Consider the following 17,402-nt stretch of genomic DNA (forward strand, 5'->3'; position numbering starts at 1 on the left):
GAATCACAGTGCACAAGGAAAGAAGGAGCACAAGAGGGAATAGATCATACTCTGCTTGTTTCTGAAGGTTCCTACTGGTCCACGTTAAGACAGAGAGACAGAGAAGGAAAGTGTCAAAAAAAACATTTATGAAAGACAATTAAAGTAATCAACAGAATAAAATAAACTCACAGCTTTCATGCTCACACAAAACATTTAAACTTTTAATTCCAAACATTCATACTGTACAGAAACAGAAAAAGATAAGCTGTACAATGCAAAAGTCTTGTGACCCTTGAGGAAATTTTGTTTACAGCAAAAAAAAACAAAAAAACAATATAAACCCACTTTTCATCATTGAACATTTTGAAGTTTGAACAGTTTGAAGTTCGCAGTTCAGACTGACTCTGCCCATATTTGCTAAACAGAGAAGTTAATCCTGAGAAAATAATTTGCCTAATAATTGTTCGTGCAATGTAGACATTTTGAGTGTAGCCCAAGACTTTTGCATGGATTTTGTTTCACAGTACAGAAAAATAAGAATAATAAGAAGACAGTTAAAGATAGCAACAGGGGAATGCACATGTAGAAATAATCAAATATGTACTGTCCTGACAACTGTAATACAACATACCGGTAGAGGTGAAGGGTTGGCTGTATCCCTGGGCCAGCATTGTGTCATAAGGAGAAGCTCCAGCATGAGTCTGCAGCACTTGATTTGTAAGGAAATGGTTCCCCAAAGCAGCTGATTATGAAGAGAGAGGGAGAAAATGAACATCCCATTCTTCAGCCACAGCAGGTGCAAATGTGTGATTTTGTGATTTAAAAGATAATCAAAACAATAAAACTCACCTCGGTTTAGAGTAGGAGTGTTGTTGTCTGCAGCAATGAAAGAGGATTCAGTCTGCCTCCGAACAGTGTCATTCCACATCCTTCTGATGCGGCTCTGTAGAAGAAATATTAGACATGATCAAAGACAATCAGACACAGAGAGGCAAAGCCTTTGAGACGTACGGTGTAATGCCGCAAACCTGTCTGTTAGCAGTGGCTCTGCGACCCTGGCTACTGGTGTATCGGCTGTTGGAGCGAAGGGCAGCACCTTTCGCCGAGTCTGGAGAGCTGGTTGAGGAAGTTGCACAGCACTGCGAGAGACGCATGCAGCGGCCATAATCCTTTTGACCCTACACACAATATTCCATCATAAATGATTGGTTTAGTCCGACAATCAGATATTACAGATAGATATTTCTAATTACATGTTGACTTATAAACACTTGGACTGACCTTCCTGGCGAGCGTGCAGTGTAGTATAGTGATGAGGAGGGCCTGGGCAGTGTTGAGAGAGGAGAAGAGGTAAGCCAGGAGGAGGGATGGACCGGACAAGAACATCAGGCCTGAGGACCAGGTGACACTCAGCAAGAATAGAAGCGTCAGGGAGCCCACTGCCCAGGCCCTGCAAACACCACAGGTAGAGGACACAAGATGCATGGTATTTAAAAGAAAGTTATTTCAATTGCATTTAACAGTCAAAATTCAATCGTTATCAGCCATCTCTGTTCATAAGACAGCAAATCAGCTATCAATGCTATGGCTGGGGATTTCTGCTTTGAATCTGTAGTAGAACAGTAGAGAAACCAATTCTACTTGTAGTGTGGGATTATACAGTAATTTGCATGCCAGAAGAAGCTACAAAGACAAGTTAGCCTGGGGTTAAAAGGGGGCTAGTGGTTGCTATACAGGCCAAGAAAACAGGTACTCACCACATGCTGCAGGAACTCTATGCAGCATTAGATGTATAGTGACTTTTTAAACATGTCTACAATGTGCTTAACATGTGTTTTTCATTTACATAGACACTCATGAAGCATTTCTTATTGTATGTGTACATATGTGCTTAATCGCCACAAACACACACCGATTAACATATTAGCCAATCTGGTGTTCAGTGTCTTACCCAAGGACACTTTGATTTGTGTACATGCTGGGAATCGACCTTCTGATTACAAGCTAAGCCACGGCCTCCCCAGTAGACACAAACAAGCTCTTGGTCAGCCAGGGAAGCTACCACTAGCCCTCACAAGGTCATTTTCCTCATGGCTTGTGTTAGCTTCTCATTTCATAGTGGGAAAATACGTGGACTGAGGCAACTTAACATATCTGAAGACTGTCATTCACTAAATAAAGAAAATGGTATATAACCAAACCCAAGCCATTTAAAGGTTTACAAGAATTTTTTTTCATAGCAACAAATCTACAATTTTGAGCAACACAGATGAGTTTTTTGGGAATTAATAACGTTTAAAAAAGTCCCACTGCTACTGTGAATACCTAAAAGAGTAGAAGGTGACCTGATTTCCAAAAAGACCTGATGATAAAGATGATACATTTCCTTTAGAAGCCATCCTCTATACATTTTCTGTTTTTTATAGCATGTGTGAAATTTCCCTCCAACTTTAGCTGATATTTAATTAATCAGTTGTTCCCCGTACCAGTGAAATGTTCTCCGCAGCACTGGCTGCAAAACAAGGCCAAAGCATGATCAATCCGCTCCTGTGAGAAAATGGCAATCTGAAGGAGCTTTGCTATTGTCCAAAAAACACCTTTTGTATTATTTCAGCATTTGCATGAATTACTTTAATTTTCAGAGTGCTAGGCAGCTACTTAGAGGAGACCTTGGCAGCTGATCGTTGGGACAAGGTTTGAGGAGTCAGACTATTTAAAAAGCTTTAAAAATTCACATCCCTCAACAATGGCTGTGAATCAGTCACAGCCTTAAAAAAGCTTAAAGAGGTCTGAAACCTTGATAAAAGTTATCAGTGAGTTTAAATCTCTTGAAGTCTGCAAACTTTTGCTTTGTGCTTCCCCTTTGAACTTGAAAACGTTTTTTTTAAAAAACCTTATTTAAAAGTTTAAATTAATATTTAATCTTCAACTTTATACCTCTTCAAGATCAGTTCATCTTTTACTCAGATAAAAAATTTGCAGTAACAAAGTTTTGGCTTCAGTACCAATAACTGCTGAGGGCAGTTTTAAAAAATTGGGACTGACTTACATGAAACTTGTACAAAATACTGCTTCTGTGAATAACAACTGGGCTCTACTTACATATCTATATAACTTAATACTCATACAACAACACAAAATAGTCAGAGACAAACAGTATGAGATTCTTATACTGACCTCAGGTTGTCGTGGCGACTGGAGTCCGGTTTCAGTGCAGCAGTGCTGTGCATCTTATGTAAGGTCATCACCAAAACAACCAGGTTTAACTGAGGTACAAAAGGGACAAACATCAATCACAAAGAAAAATATGTTCAGTTTTAATTATATCAATACATTAATGAACAGAAAATGTTAAAAAAAAAAAAAAAGCCAGTGCATACAACAGTATGCAACCTCACCGTAATGATGGCGGCTACAGGTCCAAGGAAACTCCAGATGAAGTAATTGTCAGTCCGCAGCCAGCACCTTTACACACAAAGAAATCAGAGCAAAATAAGAGCCTCCAAAATACACTGTAGAAGCTGATCCAAGGATTTAGATATGCAGAGAAGTAACTGACATTATCTTTGTGTTGATATTCCATAGACACAATTCATTACCTTCCCCCTTAACCTAAACCTTAACCATCACAACTAAACTCTGACCTTTACCCTAACCTAGCCATAACCTGGTTCTAATCTTAACCCAAAAAATAAATCTGATCCCTCAAAAATTAGCTAAAACTTTTGGAGATTTAGTCTCCATGATAAAAAACAAACAAACAAACAAACAAAAAAAACTGCACTTATTAACTTACGCAGTCTTAGAGCCATATCCTCGGAAGTCAATAGCTGCAGAAACAGCCACTACCAGCCCAGGAATGGAGTAACCACAGAGGTAAAAATACTTCCTCCGGGAATTACGTCCCTCGAATACCTCCCGCTGCAGCAGGTACAACTCCACCCCCTCCAGACACAACCAGCAAAACACTGCGAGCAGTGAGAAGTGCAGGAGGCCAGCAGTGATGGAGCATACAACCTGAAAATGACAATTGAGAGATGAACAAGCAAAGCTTGTACTCTGTATCTGTACGTGTTATGTAGATCAACCTTAAAAGCAAAATAAAAAGCTAGTTCAGAGAGTACTAACAGTGTATTTAGTCTTGTTGGCACCAATAAGGAAGAGAAGTTCTGTGACGAGCAGATTGGCCCAAAGGTTGCAGTGAATGGTGCTGTGGTCTGTGTGCCAGGGCGCCCCCTGGCAGCAAAGGGTGATAAGGCAGGTAGCCAGACACACCAGTGCAACAGAGATGCCAACCCAGGAAACCACAAAGACTAAGAGCTCCTCTACACCGGTCCCAAACTGACAAGAAAAACAGAGTGTAAGATGTTTAGAAGTGATTTTTGGACTGCAGGAGTAAAGTCTTAACAGTGCAATGGGAAAAGGACGTTTTGGCCATTGAGGGAGTAATTTGATTTGAGAAGTAAAGTTTCACACATGGCCATTCAAGACTATAGCAGTAATAGTTTGTAATACAGGCTTTCCAAGCTCTTATCTGATCAAACACACAAGCAATCTACAATGTGCAGTAGAAATGTGTGCATGACGAGTGTTACATCAATACTGACTCGATGTTTGTCAAGTTAAACACACTGAAAGCTCAATGCCGCTTCAGATCAAATATAGATAACAGATTTACGGCTACAGGCTCATATGGTATGGAAAGACAATGACAGTCTGGCAAATGTCGATGTCTACTATGAAACTGAATCAAATGCTTTTATGTATTGATATGTGGTGTGTCGGACTTACAGAAGGTTGCTGGTATGTCATCAGGACAGCATAGCTGGACAGATGGTTGCAGGCGCAAGTTGTATGTGTGTTGTTTGTGTGTAACAGGCGGCAGCCCTGTGTGGACCACCTGCCACTCCCAGAAACTCCTGATGCATTCCAGAAAGAACAGTTAGGACCAAAGTGATTCTCCAACTGCAGATAAGGAGAAAAAACACACCAAAACATATAAGAGCAGCACTCAAAAATGAGCTCATTCGAAATTTAAGTTTGATTTTAGTAGGTTTAAAACAGACCTGAATGTGTCTGAGAGTGAAGATCACTGGCTCAGTGAGGTACACTCTGTTGGATCCTCTGTGCACAGAGGCAGAGATCACATGAGAGTTGACTACGAGGCTCCTGCGCCTGGCCTCTGAGCCCTGGCTCAACCCCAGACCCAGCCGAAGTGTTGAGTTCTGGGTGGTCAGGAACGAGCCCAAGTTCTTATAGAGGGAAAGGACCAACTTCACCTGGCCTGCAAATCACAGAAGGGGAAATAACATAGGGGAAAAGCTACATTTAAGCGGATATATTTATATATTTACATCATTTTTTCTTTTTTTCTTTGTTGCTTTGGAACAGTGATATGTGAAGACTTGTGTTACTGCTTCAAATAATTTTTCTGTTGATGGTTTGATAACTAAATATCCTATAGAGATTAAATTGTACCGAACATTAGTTCCACTGACCATTGTTGCTATACTGTTGCAGAGCCAGTGCTGATATCTGCAGAATACTGTCGCTGTCATAGGAGTGAGGAAACGTCAAGTCCTGTATGTCCGCCTCAGTATTTAATACGTACACCTCCAGATCTGTGCATGAATGGAAACAGTCTGAATGCGTTAGTAATTTGTGCAAAATGAGGAGGAAAACCACCAAAAAAGAGAACGAGACCACTCACCAATGTTTGGTGCCCTGTCACTGAAACGGCCCTCATAGAGATTATTAGCCAACAGAAATGCTCCTTTCTCTACCGCGTCTAAAAGCAGCGATGCAGAGCGTGATTGGTCAACACTGCTCATGTCAGCCCAGGACACCAGAGCTTCAGGACCCAGCAGGTTATCAACTGTCTGAACAACCGCCTGACAAGGACAGAGAGAGACAGAGAACATTATCTATCTATCTATCTATCTATCTATCTATCTATCTATCTATCTATCTATCTATCTATCTATCTATCTATCTATCTATCTATCTATCTATCTAATCTTACCTGAACATAAGCTTTACACGTTCGTTCTCTCTTCTGCAGCTGAAAAAGGGGAAAAAGTCTATTATTAGAATTATTACAATCGTCATCACTGACATTTCTGCTCTCATTTCCAGAGGAGGTCAAGAACACATCGACACTAATAACAGAAACAATTTACCTTGTTGTAATTACGTGCTGCTGACTCTTTATTGGCTGGTCTCAAGGCCTGGAGCTGAGAGTCCAATATGTCCAGCAGCTGTTCAATAAGCTTGACGGACATGCTGACATCACCGGCATAGATCCGCCCCCGGGTCAGGTTGACCAACTCTCCGGCAATGTTGGCTGCGTTCTCTCCGCTCTTAATCTGGAGTGAGGTGGGGGTGTTTGTAATGTCAAATGTTTTGACATTTAAGAGAGAGCTGCTTGTTGACTGGCTTTGGGGCATTTGCACAGCATGTGTATGTGTTTCCATGGTTGTATGTGTTTTTGACTGACCTTCTGTGCAATTTGGCTGACCCAGGGAGAGGTGCAATTGGAAAGGTCAGGTCCTCTGGAGTTCCAACCAACTGGAGACGACATGCATTGATAGGAGGCTATACCTGCAGAGACAGAAAGGGAGACACAAACGTCAGAAAGAGAAACGACAGCTTGTGTATTGAAAGACTTTGTCATTCAGTTTCTTCTGGAATAAATTTCCTTGTGCACTTTTTACTCTTACGTGCAGGCAAAAACCATTTGGTAATTGACTGTAATCATTTATTAGACTTTAGCTTTAAATTCATTCTATAAAGTTATGGTAGTTGTAAGATCAATGCTGTTTTTTCATTAGCTTTAATATATTGATTTTTTTTTAATATCTTCACTAACTTTGTTTGTCGATCTTTTGGTTCTTTTTACAACCGCAATCAGATGATTTATTGTCGTAAGTGTGAATTAAATTAACTGTTGCATACATTCATACAAGAAATTAAACAAAGTCCTAAAGTGTCTGTTGCACATAAATTGGGCGTAAGAATGACACAACAGACATACCTTCTCTCAGTTATAAACACGGTATCAGATAAAATCATTCTAGTATAATCATCATCTCTGTGCTAAACCCATTTCCAATTGATTCGACATGATTAGTAAAATGCGAATTGCATCAGAGGATTATCTAGATAATCTGCAAAGAGCTTCTCTTCAGAAGGAGACTGGGCTGAGGAAAACAGCTGCACAGTGACAGGAAGACGTGCAGAAGCCATCATTTCCACACACTGTAACCCTTCCCTGTCTACTTCTGTCTCATTGGAGTTCAAAGAGAGGACATGTGACTACATTTCAAAGGGAAACAAGATACACACACATGCTGGCATGCTCAGATGTGCACAGACTCATGCTACACCTACCCAGAGATCCTTTTGGACAGGGTCTCTCCACGGTTTCTCCCTTCAGGGTTGGGGGCCACTGAACGCCTCGTGCCACTCGGCCCTCACATCCTCCCACCTGACCAGGCCCGCCAGGCGCTATGGGGACACGCAGCGGGGGGCGTGGGGTCAGTGGAACCATGGCTGTGATCGGGCGCTGGTCAAAGGGGCCCCTGTTGATGACGCCAATTGGGTGTGAGGCTGATGGTCGCACTGGGGTCAAAGCTACTGTAGCTGTGTAGGAACGGACGGTTGTCATCAATGATGAGAGGGGACCTGGAGGGTGAAGACAACATTAATCTACATAATCTATGCTATTTTGCACATCCAGTTACACAAGTGTTTATTTTCAGACCTTTAGTGGGTGGCGGTGGTGTGAACTGTAGAGGGTATCTAAGCACGTAGTAGTTGTTCCAAACATACAGCTGGTTGTCTCGAGGGTTGTAGTCTATGGAGGATATATACTGGTAAGGGTTGGGGAATGGTATCTGAACAGGCAGCTCCTGTCCACGGCTGGTGTCGTAGGCGTAAACCACCATGTTGCTGCTGGCTCGGCTATCTGCCTGCCCCTCGTCATCCTGGAAAACGGAGCGAACGGCGTAAAGCACACCACAGGCCATGAAGGCATTGCTTGCCCCACGTTTGTCAAAGCCCGTGGCCCATGTGCCCTCAAAGCGTAGGGTGTATGGGTTCACCTGTAAAACAGAAAAGACGAAAGTAGATGAGAAAATTGTGTAAAAGCCTCATCCTTTCCTTCTTTCCCTTCCACACTCCAGTCATCGACCTGTTTCCGTTTCTCCTACCTGGCTGACCACAATGCGTCCATTATTGGCTTCAGTAGAGTAGATAACCCAGAGGCCGTTCTCGTCCACTGCCAGATCGATGTCTGACTTCCCTCCCCAGCGGTAAGGCGAGGTGTCGTGGTAGTTGGCGTTGACCACCACTGCCTCACCACTCTTGATGCGTGTGCGCAGGTCATACTTGACTAGGTTGCGTGTTCGCTCTTTGTTATAAAAAACAGCACCATCATACACCACAAAGCCGGTGCCATCCACACGGCTAGGCAACCTAGAACAGAGAATCATATTACGGAGGTCACATTTGCATACTTTCCCTTACTTTCAGCTTTTTTGTGTATCTAATATCATTCAATTCATCAGAAGACATTGCCCCTGAACTGCCTGGAGTGAGCAGGTTTCACACCAGGCTTGTCATATTGGCACGTAACCTATTTCTACAGTGCCTGCTTGAGGAACAAAATTCTGTCTTTTTTTCTCTTAACACTGAAACATTGAAAACATAGATCAAATTACATTATTAATCTTTAAATGTACACATGGCTGATTAAAACCTTTTTCTCTGTGGCTCCTCATAACTATTGATGGCATCCAGGACAGAGATGGAAATTATTGTACACTTTTTTGTTATCTCACATGAGAGGTTCTTTATTTATGTTTGTACTATACTCCAATCATCTGTTTGTTTCATCATATGCTTCATTAAGGATTGTTACTTACTTTAGCATGACTTGTGGCTAGTGTTGGTACATGTAACCATAAGAGCAATTTAAAAATATTTCTAACTGATCAACTGGTGAGTTTTTTCGGCAGATCAGAATCATAGATTGGGCATTATTTGAAGTCAGAGTGGCTATAAACTCTGCTATGCAAAGTAAACTGCCATAGAGAGAGCTAACAAATGAGTGAACAGATTAAATGTAAATAGCAGGATAATTCTCATCCATAAATGTAATTAAATATTGAATTATTGGGCTTTATATAACTTAACTTTGGCTCAATGTTAATGTTACCACCAACTCTGAAAATAAATTCCATATTTTAAAATCCCTCAAATAACTGACTAATATATATAATATATAATATATCAACTAAACATTTGGTACAAAAAACCCCACTCACTTATAGGTAGTGGTGACTCTGTTTTGCCGGAAGTCATCCCATGAGGCGTACTCATACAGCACTTCTGTTCTATACGGTGTCCATGGCATGACGTACAGCCTGTCACCAGCTTGTAGGGGGTCTTTACACCAGGCCCCTGACTGATGCTCTGCCTCCAGGAGCGAGGAGGCTGGTTGGATGCTGAGCAGTGAGCCAGGACACACGAAAACTGGAATGTAGGTGTTTGGGAGGGCAGAAAGCAGGATATGAGAAAGAAAAGACGGGGGGAGGGGGCAAAAGTGCAGGAAATGAAGTGAAAAAGGAGTGGAAGGAAAGTGGAGGCAGATGTGGGAAGAAAATGGATCAATGCATGAAAAATGGATTGGATTAGATGCGGTTGATGCAGCGAGATTAAGAAAAAAGAATGAAGAGAAAAAGAGAGACGGATTTAAAACAGTTGTCCTGATCTTGAGAGGTAAGCAACAGAAGAGACAAATAAGTGTTGAAAATCACACACTGTTAGCGTGTGTGTGGTGAGTAACACAACAGGGACACTGCAATGAAAGGTGTGTGAGTGTATTCATGTAGTTTGTGTGTGTAGTCGATGTGCATATGTGTGTGTGTATGTGGGTTAGTGCAAAAAGAGTGAAGAAGAGTGTGAGGTAGAGTCAGGGACGCAGAAGGCGGAGCTAAATTTTGCCTTGAAGTGAATGAGAGGGCAGGTTAGTTTACGCAGAGCACGACTGGTCCACCCACATGTCAATAACTGTATGGACACATATGTATACTGAACAATCTCAAACTGGCATGCAAAAAGGCATGCACACACCCTCACGCACATAAGCAGTGCTTGATAAGCACACATCCAGACGAATACACAGTCACACACATTTCGTCTTATTTTTCCTATGAAGATAAATAAGGGGCTCTTCCTATAAGGGAAGAAAAGGGAAAATAAGCATGAAGACGATGACTTGACAAGAAGGAAGGAGGGGTGAGTGAAAGAAAGAAAGAAAGAAAGCAAGCAAGCAAGAAAGAAAGAGTAAGAAAGAACTGTTTCTTATGTTAAAAGGTTTTAGACAAGAGAAAGCATCAAAGCAAGATTGTGTTCGTGTTTGTGTGATCAGTTGTGTTTATATTTGCGTGCACATAGAGACTGAGGGACAGTAACAAGAGACAGATAGATCAACCAGGAGCAAGAGGGAGGAAGAGGAGAAGAAACCGAAGAGAGAGAGCAAGAGAGTGAGGAAGAGACTAGGTGCAGAACCTGGATAAAATTGGATAAAAGGACGGCTTTGGATACAACAAGAGATGGATAAAATGTGGAAAAAAAGAACTAGGAAATGAAAAGGGGTAAGGGGCAACATCCAGCATGACTACGAAACAACGTCCTAGGGTTGGAGGAAGAGAGAAATGGTAGGATAGAGGAAAAGAAGGAGAGAAAAGAGGGGGGTCGGGATAAGGAGAGATCAAGATGCTACAATGTATTGTCTTTACCTTTTTGGTCCACTTCTACTCAAGCATAGGAAAAAAAAGAGGGAGAGAAAGAAAGAAAAGTCAGAGAGTGAAAGAAGGGGAGTAAAGAGAAGCAAGAAAGCAAGCAAGAGAAAAGGACAGAGAGATGAAAGAAAGAAAGAAAGAAAGAAAGAAAGAAAGAAAGAAAGAAAGAAAGAAAGAAAGAAAGAAAGAAAGAAAGAAAGAAAGAAAGAAAGAAAGAGTTGCACAGATAAAGATTTTCGGAACTCATTCTCACCACAGACATTATTGTTCATGTAAAAGGGAGAAGAAGCACAAAAAAGCCCCAACATACTCCCCCTTCCCCGTTCTTCCCTCCTCCCCTCCATCCCCATCCCCATCCTCCCCCTTTCCCTTCCCCTCCTCCCCCGATCTCTCCTTCCCTCAATCAGGCTCCTGTGGAGAAAAAAGAGCAACTCCTGTGGTGTGAATCTGGAAAAGAAAACATACACGCATGCACGCGCAAGTGCATACGCTCACCCACGCACACATGTGACATTTTGCGACAGTTTGCAAATGCCCTACAGTTTTTCCCTCTCTGTACTTTCTCCATCCAACTTTCGTTTTGTAATTCAGAAAACATGCACACACATTCCCTGAGAGAAAAAGGAGGCTTCTCTATTCATCAGTCTCTCAGGGAAATAGCCAACATCAAAAGTCGCAAGATCAAAAATAAACTTCAAATCAAAATGTATCTTGACATAATCAGGTTAAAGTGTACTTGTGTATGTTTGTTTGTGTGTGCACAATGAATGTGTTTACATGTGCATCTATTAAAATATTAATGGAATACTCACTATAAGGGACACACTCATACTGGATCTCCAAGTACTTGTACGTTCCTGGGCAGGGATCTGGGAAGACATCGACTCCCGCAACCACCACACACTGAGTTCTGTTGTTACATCTGGAGAACAGCAGATGTATGTATGTATGTATGTATGGATGGATGGATGGATGGATGAATGGATGAATGGATGAATAGATGGATGAATGGATGGAAGGTTGGATCAGTCAAAGGGACAATGTAGTGACAAAACAAAAAGGAAGAAGAGTGATTAACAGGCAGGAAAGAGGAGGCAAACGATGCTCCATTTGTCTACTCTCCCTCTTGCTGAATATTGATCACTTCTTCTTGGAAAACACTGCTGAGTACACATCTACTCTCTACACTCAGTTGAAGAGATTGCTGTGCTTGCACCTACACATGACATACAACACAAGCATCGACTTTTTGTAATGTTTCATCCTGCTCAACATGTATGTTACAGCAACGCACATACACACTGTGTACAAACAGACGCTTGTATTGATTGCGTTAACCACTTCCATAACACTTAACATGTATTCATAAAGCTCATGAATGACATTATAATCTGCAGATTTTCATCAATAATGTGTGGTGTCAGCAAAATGTGCAACTCAGGAGATACACACCTCTGGGACATAATCTTTAGTGCATCAGGCAGGTAACACTGTGTGTTCTCCATCTGGAAGGGGTCTGCATCACAGATTTTGTCATCGGTGCGTCCATAATTGGCAGTCTCCACCATAACCACATCACTTCCTGGGCAGCGCAGCTCTATAGGGTAACCCTCGCATGCCAGCTCCCTGCGCAGCAGCCCGAACGGCATGGCGGCCCGGGACATAGCTACCATGATAGTTGGATCAGGGGAATAGTGGCACAGGATGAATGAAAGAAGATGGAAAATAAGGAGAATGAACAGTTGTTTACTTGGGTTTCTGACAGCATATAACTGTTGAGCATATATGTTGCTTTGTTAAATGCAGGAACCTGATTGCACCATTTCCCAATACTGGAAGCAACACGATTACCCTCAGTGTGTTAGTACCATATAGTGAAATAATTGCTCCGAGGGACAAGCCTGCTGATTGCTACAACAAGAGAGACTGGCTTTTAACTCTCCTGCAGGCTGTGGTTGACCACAGCCTGCAGGATGACTTTTTGAAAAAAAAAAAAAAGTTATTATTTTGACTGAATGAATGAATTTTCCAGATTCATTTGTAGTTGCAATGATTCTTAATGAGTGAAAATACATTCAGAGGGGATTTCAGACTTAACTGTAATATCTCAATAAGATTTGCAGTAAACGATTAGACAAACAAATATATAAAATAATAATAAATAATAAATTGAATCTCATGTCTTCCTATTATTGATGCGTTTATTAGCCTAATGAGCTGTATCAACCAAATTTGCCATATGAATGAACAACTATGTTGTTGATTTTGGTGAAGATGAAGTTATGCATTTGGTGCAGTCGAGGCTGAACTTCCTAAATACTTATGAATGTGCATTACAGCAGCAAGCATCGTTTTTATTTAAAATTAACCCCTCATATTACAACGTCCGGGAGGCTTCTTGTTAGCGGCATGCAGCTCATATATCTTTTGAAGTTACATCCTTGTTAAGACCATATTTTGCCCAGCAATGCAGTATGAGAGAAATATCTTAGTAATGACCATTATTGTCTCTTTTCCAGCTGACTCTTGCAAATTACAAAAACAACAAAATAAAGTTCAGATAGGTGATGTGTGGATGAGACAGGCCCATTTAACATGCGTGATAAACATACCAAGACCAAATACTGTTCTGTTTGCTGCCCACTGACAGGCCTATAGAAATTAATCCATCGCATAACCATATCCATATCCATCGCTTTGGTGCTAATGTCAGTTTCAGAGCCTCCAGACATTTGGGTGGGTGTACATTTAATTCAAAAAATAATTTTGTGCATCTCAAGGTCCTAGCAAAGGAAAAGAAAATGTTCCCGTCCACCCAGGGTTCATGTTTCATCACTGCTGATCTGACCTGGAGCCAACAATGCTTGCAACCACAACATAGTAATTTGATCCAGGACTGAATGCTAATTGTATCATTGATTTGGTCATAATATCCTTTGTTTATCGGTTAAGTAGATATAAATACAGAAATATACTAAGACTAAGAATGCAAAGTCCTGCTTGAATTCAAGCTTAGTTTTTTTCAGTTTGGACCACCTACTCTTTTTTTGCTTGAAAAGGCTCTGGAAAGATCCCCCCGAAACCACGAAAAACACTGATACTCTCAATGAGTCCAAAGATCTTTACATGAGAAATTTGGTTTTCCTGTTCCTGCAACTGGATCAGTCGTTTGATAATTTGATACAGAAAGTGATTTGATAAACGATTCCACTTTGTTCTAACAGTCTCAGTCAGTCATGTCTGTTTTTGCCAGAGGCATAAAAAAGTCAATGAAAACTAAATATGCTCTGAAACTGTCACTACATCCAGCACCATCATTAAAATGCATGTGTAAAACCTTCCACCAGAGAGATGCAGAGTGAGACTGTTGTCATGAATCACATCGCACCTCCACTGTGACACCTACAAGTGACGAGATGTGGTGCGTGGGAACATCACAGTTTCATGACAGTGGGGTGGATAACGCTTATTGACTGTCAGGAAACCAGTGAAAACAAACTGGCAAGTTTAGGATTTCGTTTCTCCCCTTTGAGGGCTACATTTTAATATGTCGGACACACACTTTGTGTGGAGGGAATCTTATAAATACCAGGGTTATTTGAGAAAATCCCATTACCGTTACCTTAATCCAGTTGCTCACATGAGCTCAAGGATGATATACACATGGCAGGGAGCATGCTGCTCAAGATTAAACACAGTCTTAAATCCACCAGGCTGTGGTGGGTTCAAGAGTGAATATGATTAGCATGCTGCTGGTGTAATGTAACTGTCCCTGGTGCTGAATGGCTGCTCATCTGTTTTAGTTGTGGGCAGCATCTCAAACTTGCTATCTGTTTAGATGTAATCTTTTTGGTTTTCTTTTTTTGTCTGGTTATCCTTGTTGAGATGCATTTCTTTCTTTCTTATAGTTGAAATTCACACAAACCCACATCACAATGGCACCTTTTATAGCTTGTCAGTTTGGGGTCCATTTTGCCAAATGCTGCCAGGAAAAACAATCCAAAATGACACTACATCCACACCATAACACCTACCTTGGCGAGAGGGGGACACACAAGCCAGAGTGAGCACACACACTCCCGCGAACCACAGTGACATAGCCATGCTGGGCAGGAAGAGTTAGGATGTCACACCACCAGCTGCGATAGGAGAGCCTGTAGAGGAAGCAGAGGAACAGTGAGAATGTGAATGAAAAACTGTACTGTATTCTTATGGTGCACATCTTTATGTGTGTGTGTGTGTGTGTGTGGGATGGTTGGTAACACACAGTGACAATGAATGAGTGCAAGTAGAGAACAGGGCAGGGTAGGAAGAGGACAGAAGAATAGAAAGAGACAGACAGAGGAAGAGAACAAAACAGAGATAACAATTGAACAATCCGTGCAGTGAAAAGTCACTCAATCTGCTGTTACCATGGTGATAGCACAGTGCAATCTCAGAGAGCAAGACAGAGGCAGAGAATGAAGACTGTGTGTGTCTCTGTGTGTTTGTGAGTTAAAGCGCACGAGTGAGAGTTCATGTTTTAAGTCCGCAATTAGCCAGAGGCAATACTGGCCACTGACCCATAAAATAGTCTTAATATTTCCACACACACATACACACAAATACACTCACATACAGAAGCAGAGGATTGGGCTCAGCTTTGGCCACTTTTCATTAATCCTGAATAAATGATGTTGTAGAGATGACCTCATCCTGAGCAAGCATAACGAGCTAATCAGCTGGCTGAAGGCAGAGGTGATCAGGGGGCGGTGGTGCGCAGTAAAATGTTAACAGGGAACATACGGGATGCAGGCAGATGAGCTATAAGAGAACAGCAGTAATATGACTCCTTAATATAGACTGAACTTTTGGCCTCAGACAGCACAGGAGGCTGAACCACAACATGTATTGAAATGCATCTCTTTTTCTTGCTTAGAATTTCAGTTAGCTCACTGCTCCTCGTGTGTTTTTTGTATTTGCTCCTCATTTAGACTTTTTTTCTGGTATAATCACCAACCTTGTCAAGACCAGTAATCCTTATGAAGACCAAAGCCTGGCCCTAATGAAGCAGAATGTCATTTCATATGTCCTGGTAAGGGTAATGGCTATAGCATGTGAATTGAGGTTATGTTAAGGTTAGGGTTAAGTGTGCACAATGTCAATGCAGTGTCCTCACTTCCCGCCTGCCCTTTCTTTGGGTTTATATTTTTTACTTTACGTTTAAACAGCTGTATCCGTACTAAGGAATTCTACTCTCTATAGTAAACATGACTAATCTTGTACCTACCTATCTAAAGAGTTAGCTGGATCCTTTATTACTTAGCTGGAACTTGTGAAGTGTTTTTCTTTTTCATGGAAATAACCCTGTGATCATCCACCACTGCACTCCTCTACAGACATCTGGGTCTTTTAATTTTTCCAAATGCATTAGTGTTCCTTTTCTCTTATAATGTATCAAACTGATGACCAAACCTTTAATGTTTCGCTATCTTTGTTTTGTTTTGTTTCTTGCAGGATGGTTTGTTTGCTACACTGAGCACTCCGTTGCAGCTTTCAAATGCAAATACTAGACTTGGAAAAAGCTTTAGACCTTTACCTGCTTAATTGAGGAGGAAAAAAAAGGAATACCCCACACCTTCCCACATAACAGCTTTTGAGTCAGTTGCAGAATTACAAGTGAGCCCTGAAAAGGTTTCTACATACTACAGAGCTGTCATTTCAAAAATAGTTTGTGGATGTGAGCACTTTAAGTCCGTATTCATGTAACTGTAACTTGAAGAAGTGTTGTTAAAGGTGTTCTGATTGGTTACTGCAGTATTCAAACTTGGCTCATACTCTCAAGTCAGGTCAGCTGCAGAAAAAAAGCAGTAAATCATTTAAAACAGAAGGCACAAATTAAAACATCTACACCTCCACACGACTCCAAATACACCCCCATGAGAAGGTGCTACTTTTTACTTTTTGCGAAAGTCCCCAATTTGCTGAGAATGATTTATTTTAATGGCTTACTTGTACAATAGTAATAGTCAGGGCTGTAGTCAAGACCACCTTTGTCGAGTCCAAGACAAGTCCAAGACCAGGACCGGTCAAGACCAAGTCAAGACTGAGTCCAAATAGGTTCAAGTCCAAGACAAGACTGAGTCCAAGTCAAGACCGAGTCCAGGATAGAAAAGAACAAGTTGTATGCATGACAGTATAAAGTCAATCATTTTGGGTTATTATTTGTTGATCTTAAAGCAAAAATAGTGTCACAACACTCAGTTTACTTTACCCTAAAGTGAACGTTAAAGTGATGGTTCGGAGTAGATTCACCCTAGGGTCATTTGAACCGTGACATCCAGCCAAGTAGCCCACCCCAAGTTTTTCCGATCTTGGCTGAACATCAGCTGAGTTACTGAGTTATCCCGAATAGCTTAGTACAAGCGCTAACGGAACCTGGCAGTATCTCCAAAATTACCACACTAAAATCACATGCCATAACACCAAACTTCTACAGTAGTACAAATATGGTCTGTACTCACAAAACGATGCATTTGGAAGTTTGTACATAGTCCAGGAGTTTATTTTTATCAACACAAGCCTAATAGCTTCTCTGCTGCTAAAGCTGCGTCGACGTCACTTCCTTGATCTGGG

At 41.4% G+C, this 17,402-nt stretch overlaps 1 protein-coding gene across 3 annotated transcripts in view; it reads right to left on the reverse strand.

Moving 5' to 3' along the window:
* LOC142378857 (adhesion G protein-coupled receptor L1) overlaps positions 1 to 17,402 on the reverse strand; it is a 39,955-nt gene that overhangs the window by 6,606 nt on the left and 15,947 nt on the right. Inside the window, exons 2-24 of one of the 3 annotated variants that reach the window (XM_075463795.1) lie at positions 14,822 to 14,941; positions 12,240 to 12,453; positions 11,600 to 11,709; positions 9,309 to 9,516; positions 8,193 to 8,457; positions 7,745 to 8,084; positions 7,372 to 7,665; positions 6,479 to 6,582; positions 6,162 to 6,347; positions 6,005 to 6,043; positions 5,693 to 5,873; positions 5,481 to 5,603; positions 5,049 to 5,266; positions 4,774 to 4,947; positions 4,111 to 4,323; positions 3,779 to 3,999; positions 3,381 to 3,447; positions 3,160 to 3,248; positions 1,264 to 1,432; positions 1,011 to 1,160; positions 832 to 925; positions 614 to 724; positions 51 to 71 (exon numbers count right to left, since the gene is read on the reverse strand). In XM_075463795.1, the coding sequence (XP_075319910.1) occupies positions 51 to 71; positions 614 to 724; positions 832 to 925; positions 1,011 to 1,160; positions 1,264 to 1,432; positions 3,160 to 3,248; positions 3,381 to 3,447; positions 3,779 to 3,999; positions 4,111 to 4,323; positions 4,774 to 4,947; positions 5,049 to 5,266; positions 5,481 to 5,603; positions 5,693 to 5,873; positions 6,005 to 6,043; positions 6,162 to 6,347; positions 6,479 to 6,582; positions 7,372 to 7,665; positions 7,745 to 8,084; positions 8,193 to 8,457; positions 9,309 to 9,516; positions 11,600 to 11,709; positions 12,240 to 12,453; positions 14,822 to 14,891 (3,661 nt within the window). In that variant the 5' untranslated portion in view covers positions 14,892 to 14,941. Of the gene's footprint in view, positions 1 to 50; positions 75 to 613; positions 725 to 831; positions 926 to 1,010; positions 1,161 to 1,263; positions 1,433 to 3,159; positions 3,249 to 3,380; positions 3,448 to 3,778; positions 4,000 to 4,110; positions 4,324 to 4,773; positions 4,948 to 5,048; positions 5,267 to 5,480; positions 5,604 to 5,692; positions 5,874 to 6,004; positions 6,044 to 6,161; positions 6,348 to 6,478; positions 6,583 to 7,371; positions 7,666 to 7,744; positions 8,085 to 8,192; positions 8,458 to 9,308; positions 9,517 to 11,599; positions 11,710 to 12,239; positions 12,454 to 14,821; positions 14,942 to 17,402 lie in introns of all 3 variants that reach the window. The other 2 variants (XM_075463794.1, XM_075463796.1) reach the window with 2 other exon arrangements.

Source organism: Odontesthes bonariensis, chromosome 4 (assembly GCF_027942865.1).
Source record: "Odontesthes bonariensis isolate fOdoBon6 chromosome 4, fOdoBon6.hap1, whole genome shotgun sequence".
Lineage (NCBI taxonomy): Eukaryota > Metazoa > Chordata > Actinopteri > Atheriniformes > Atherinopsidae > Odontesthes > Odontesthes bonariensis.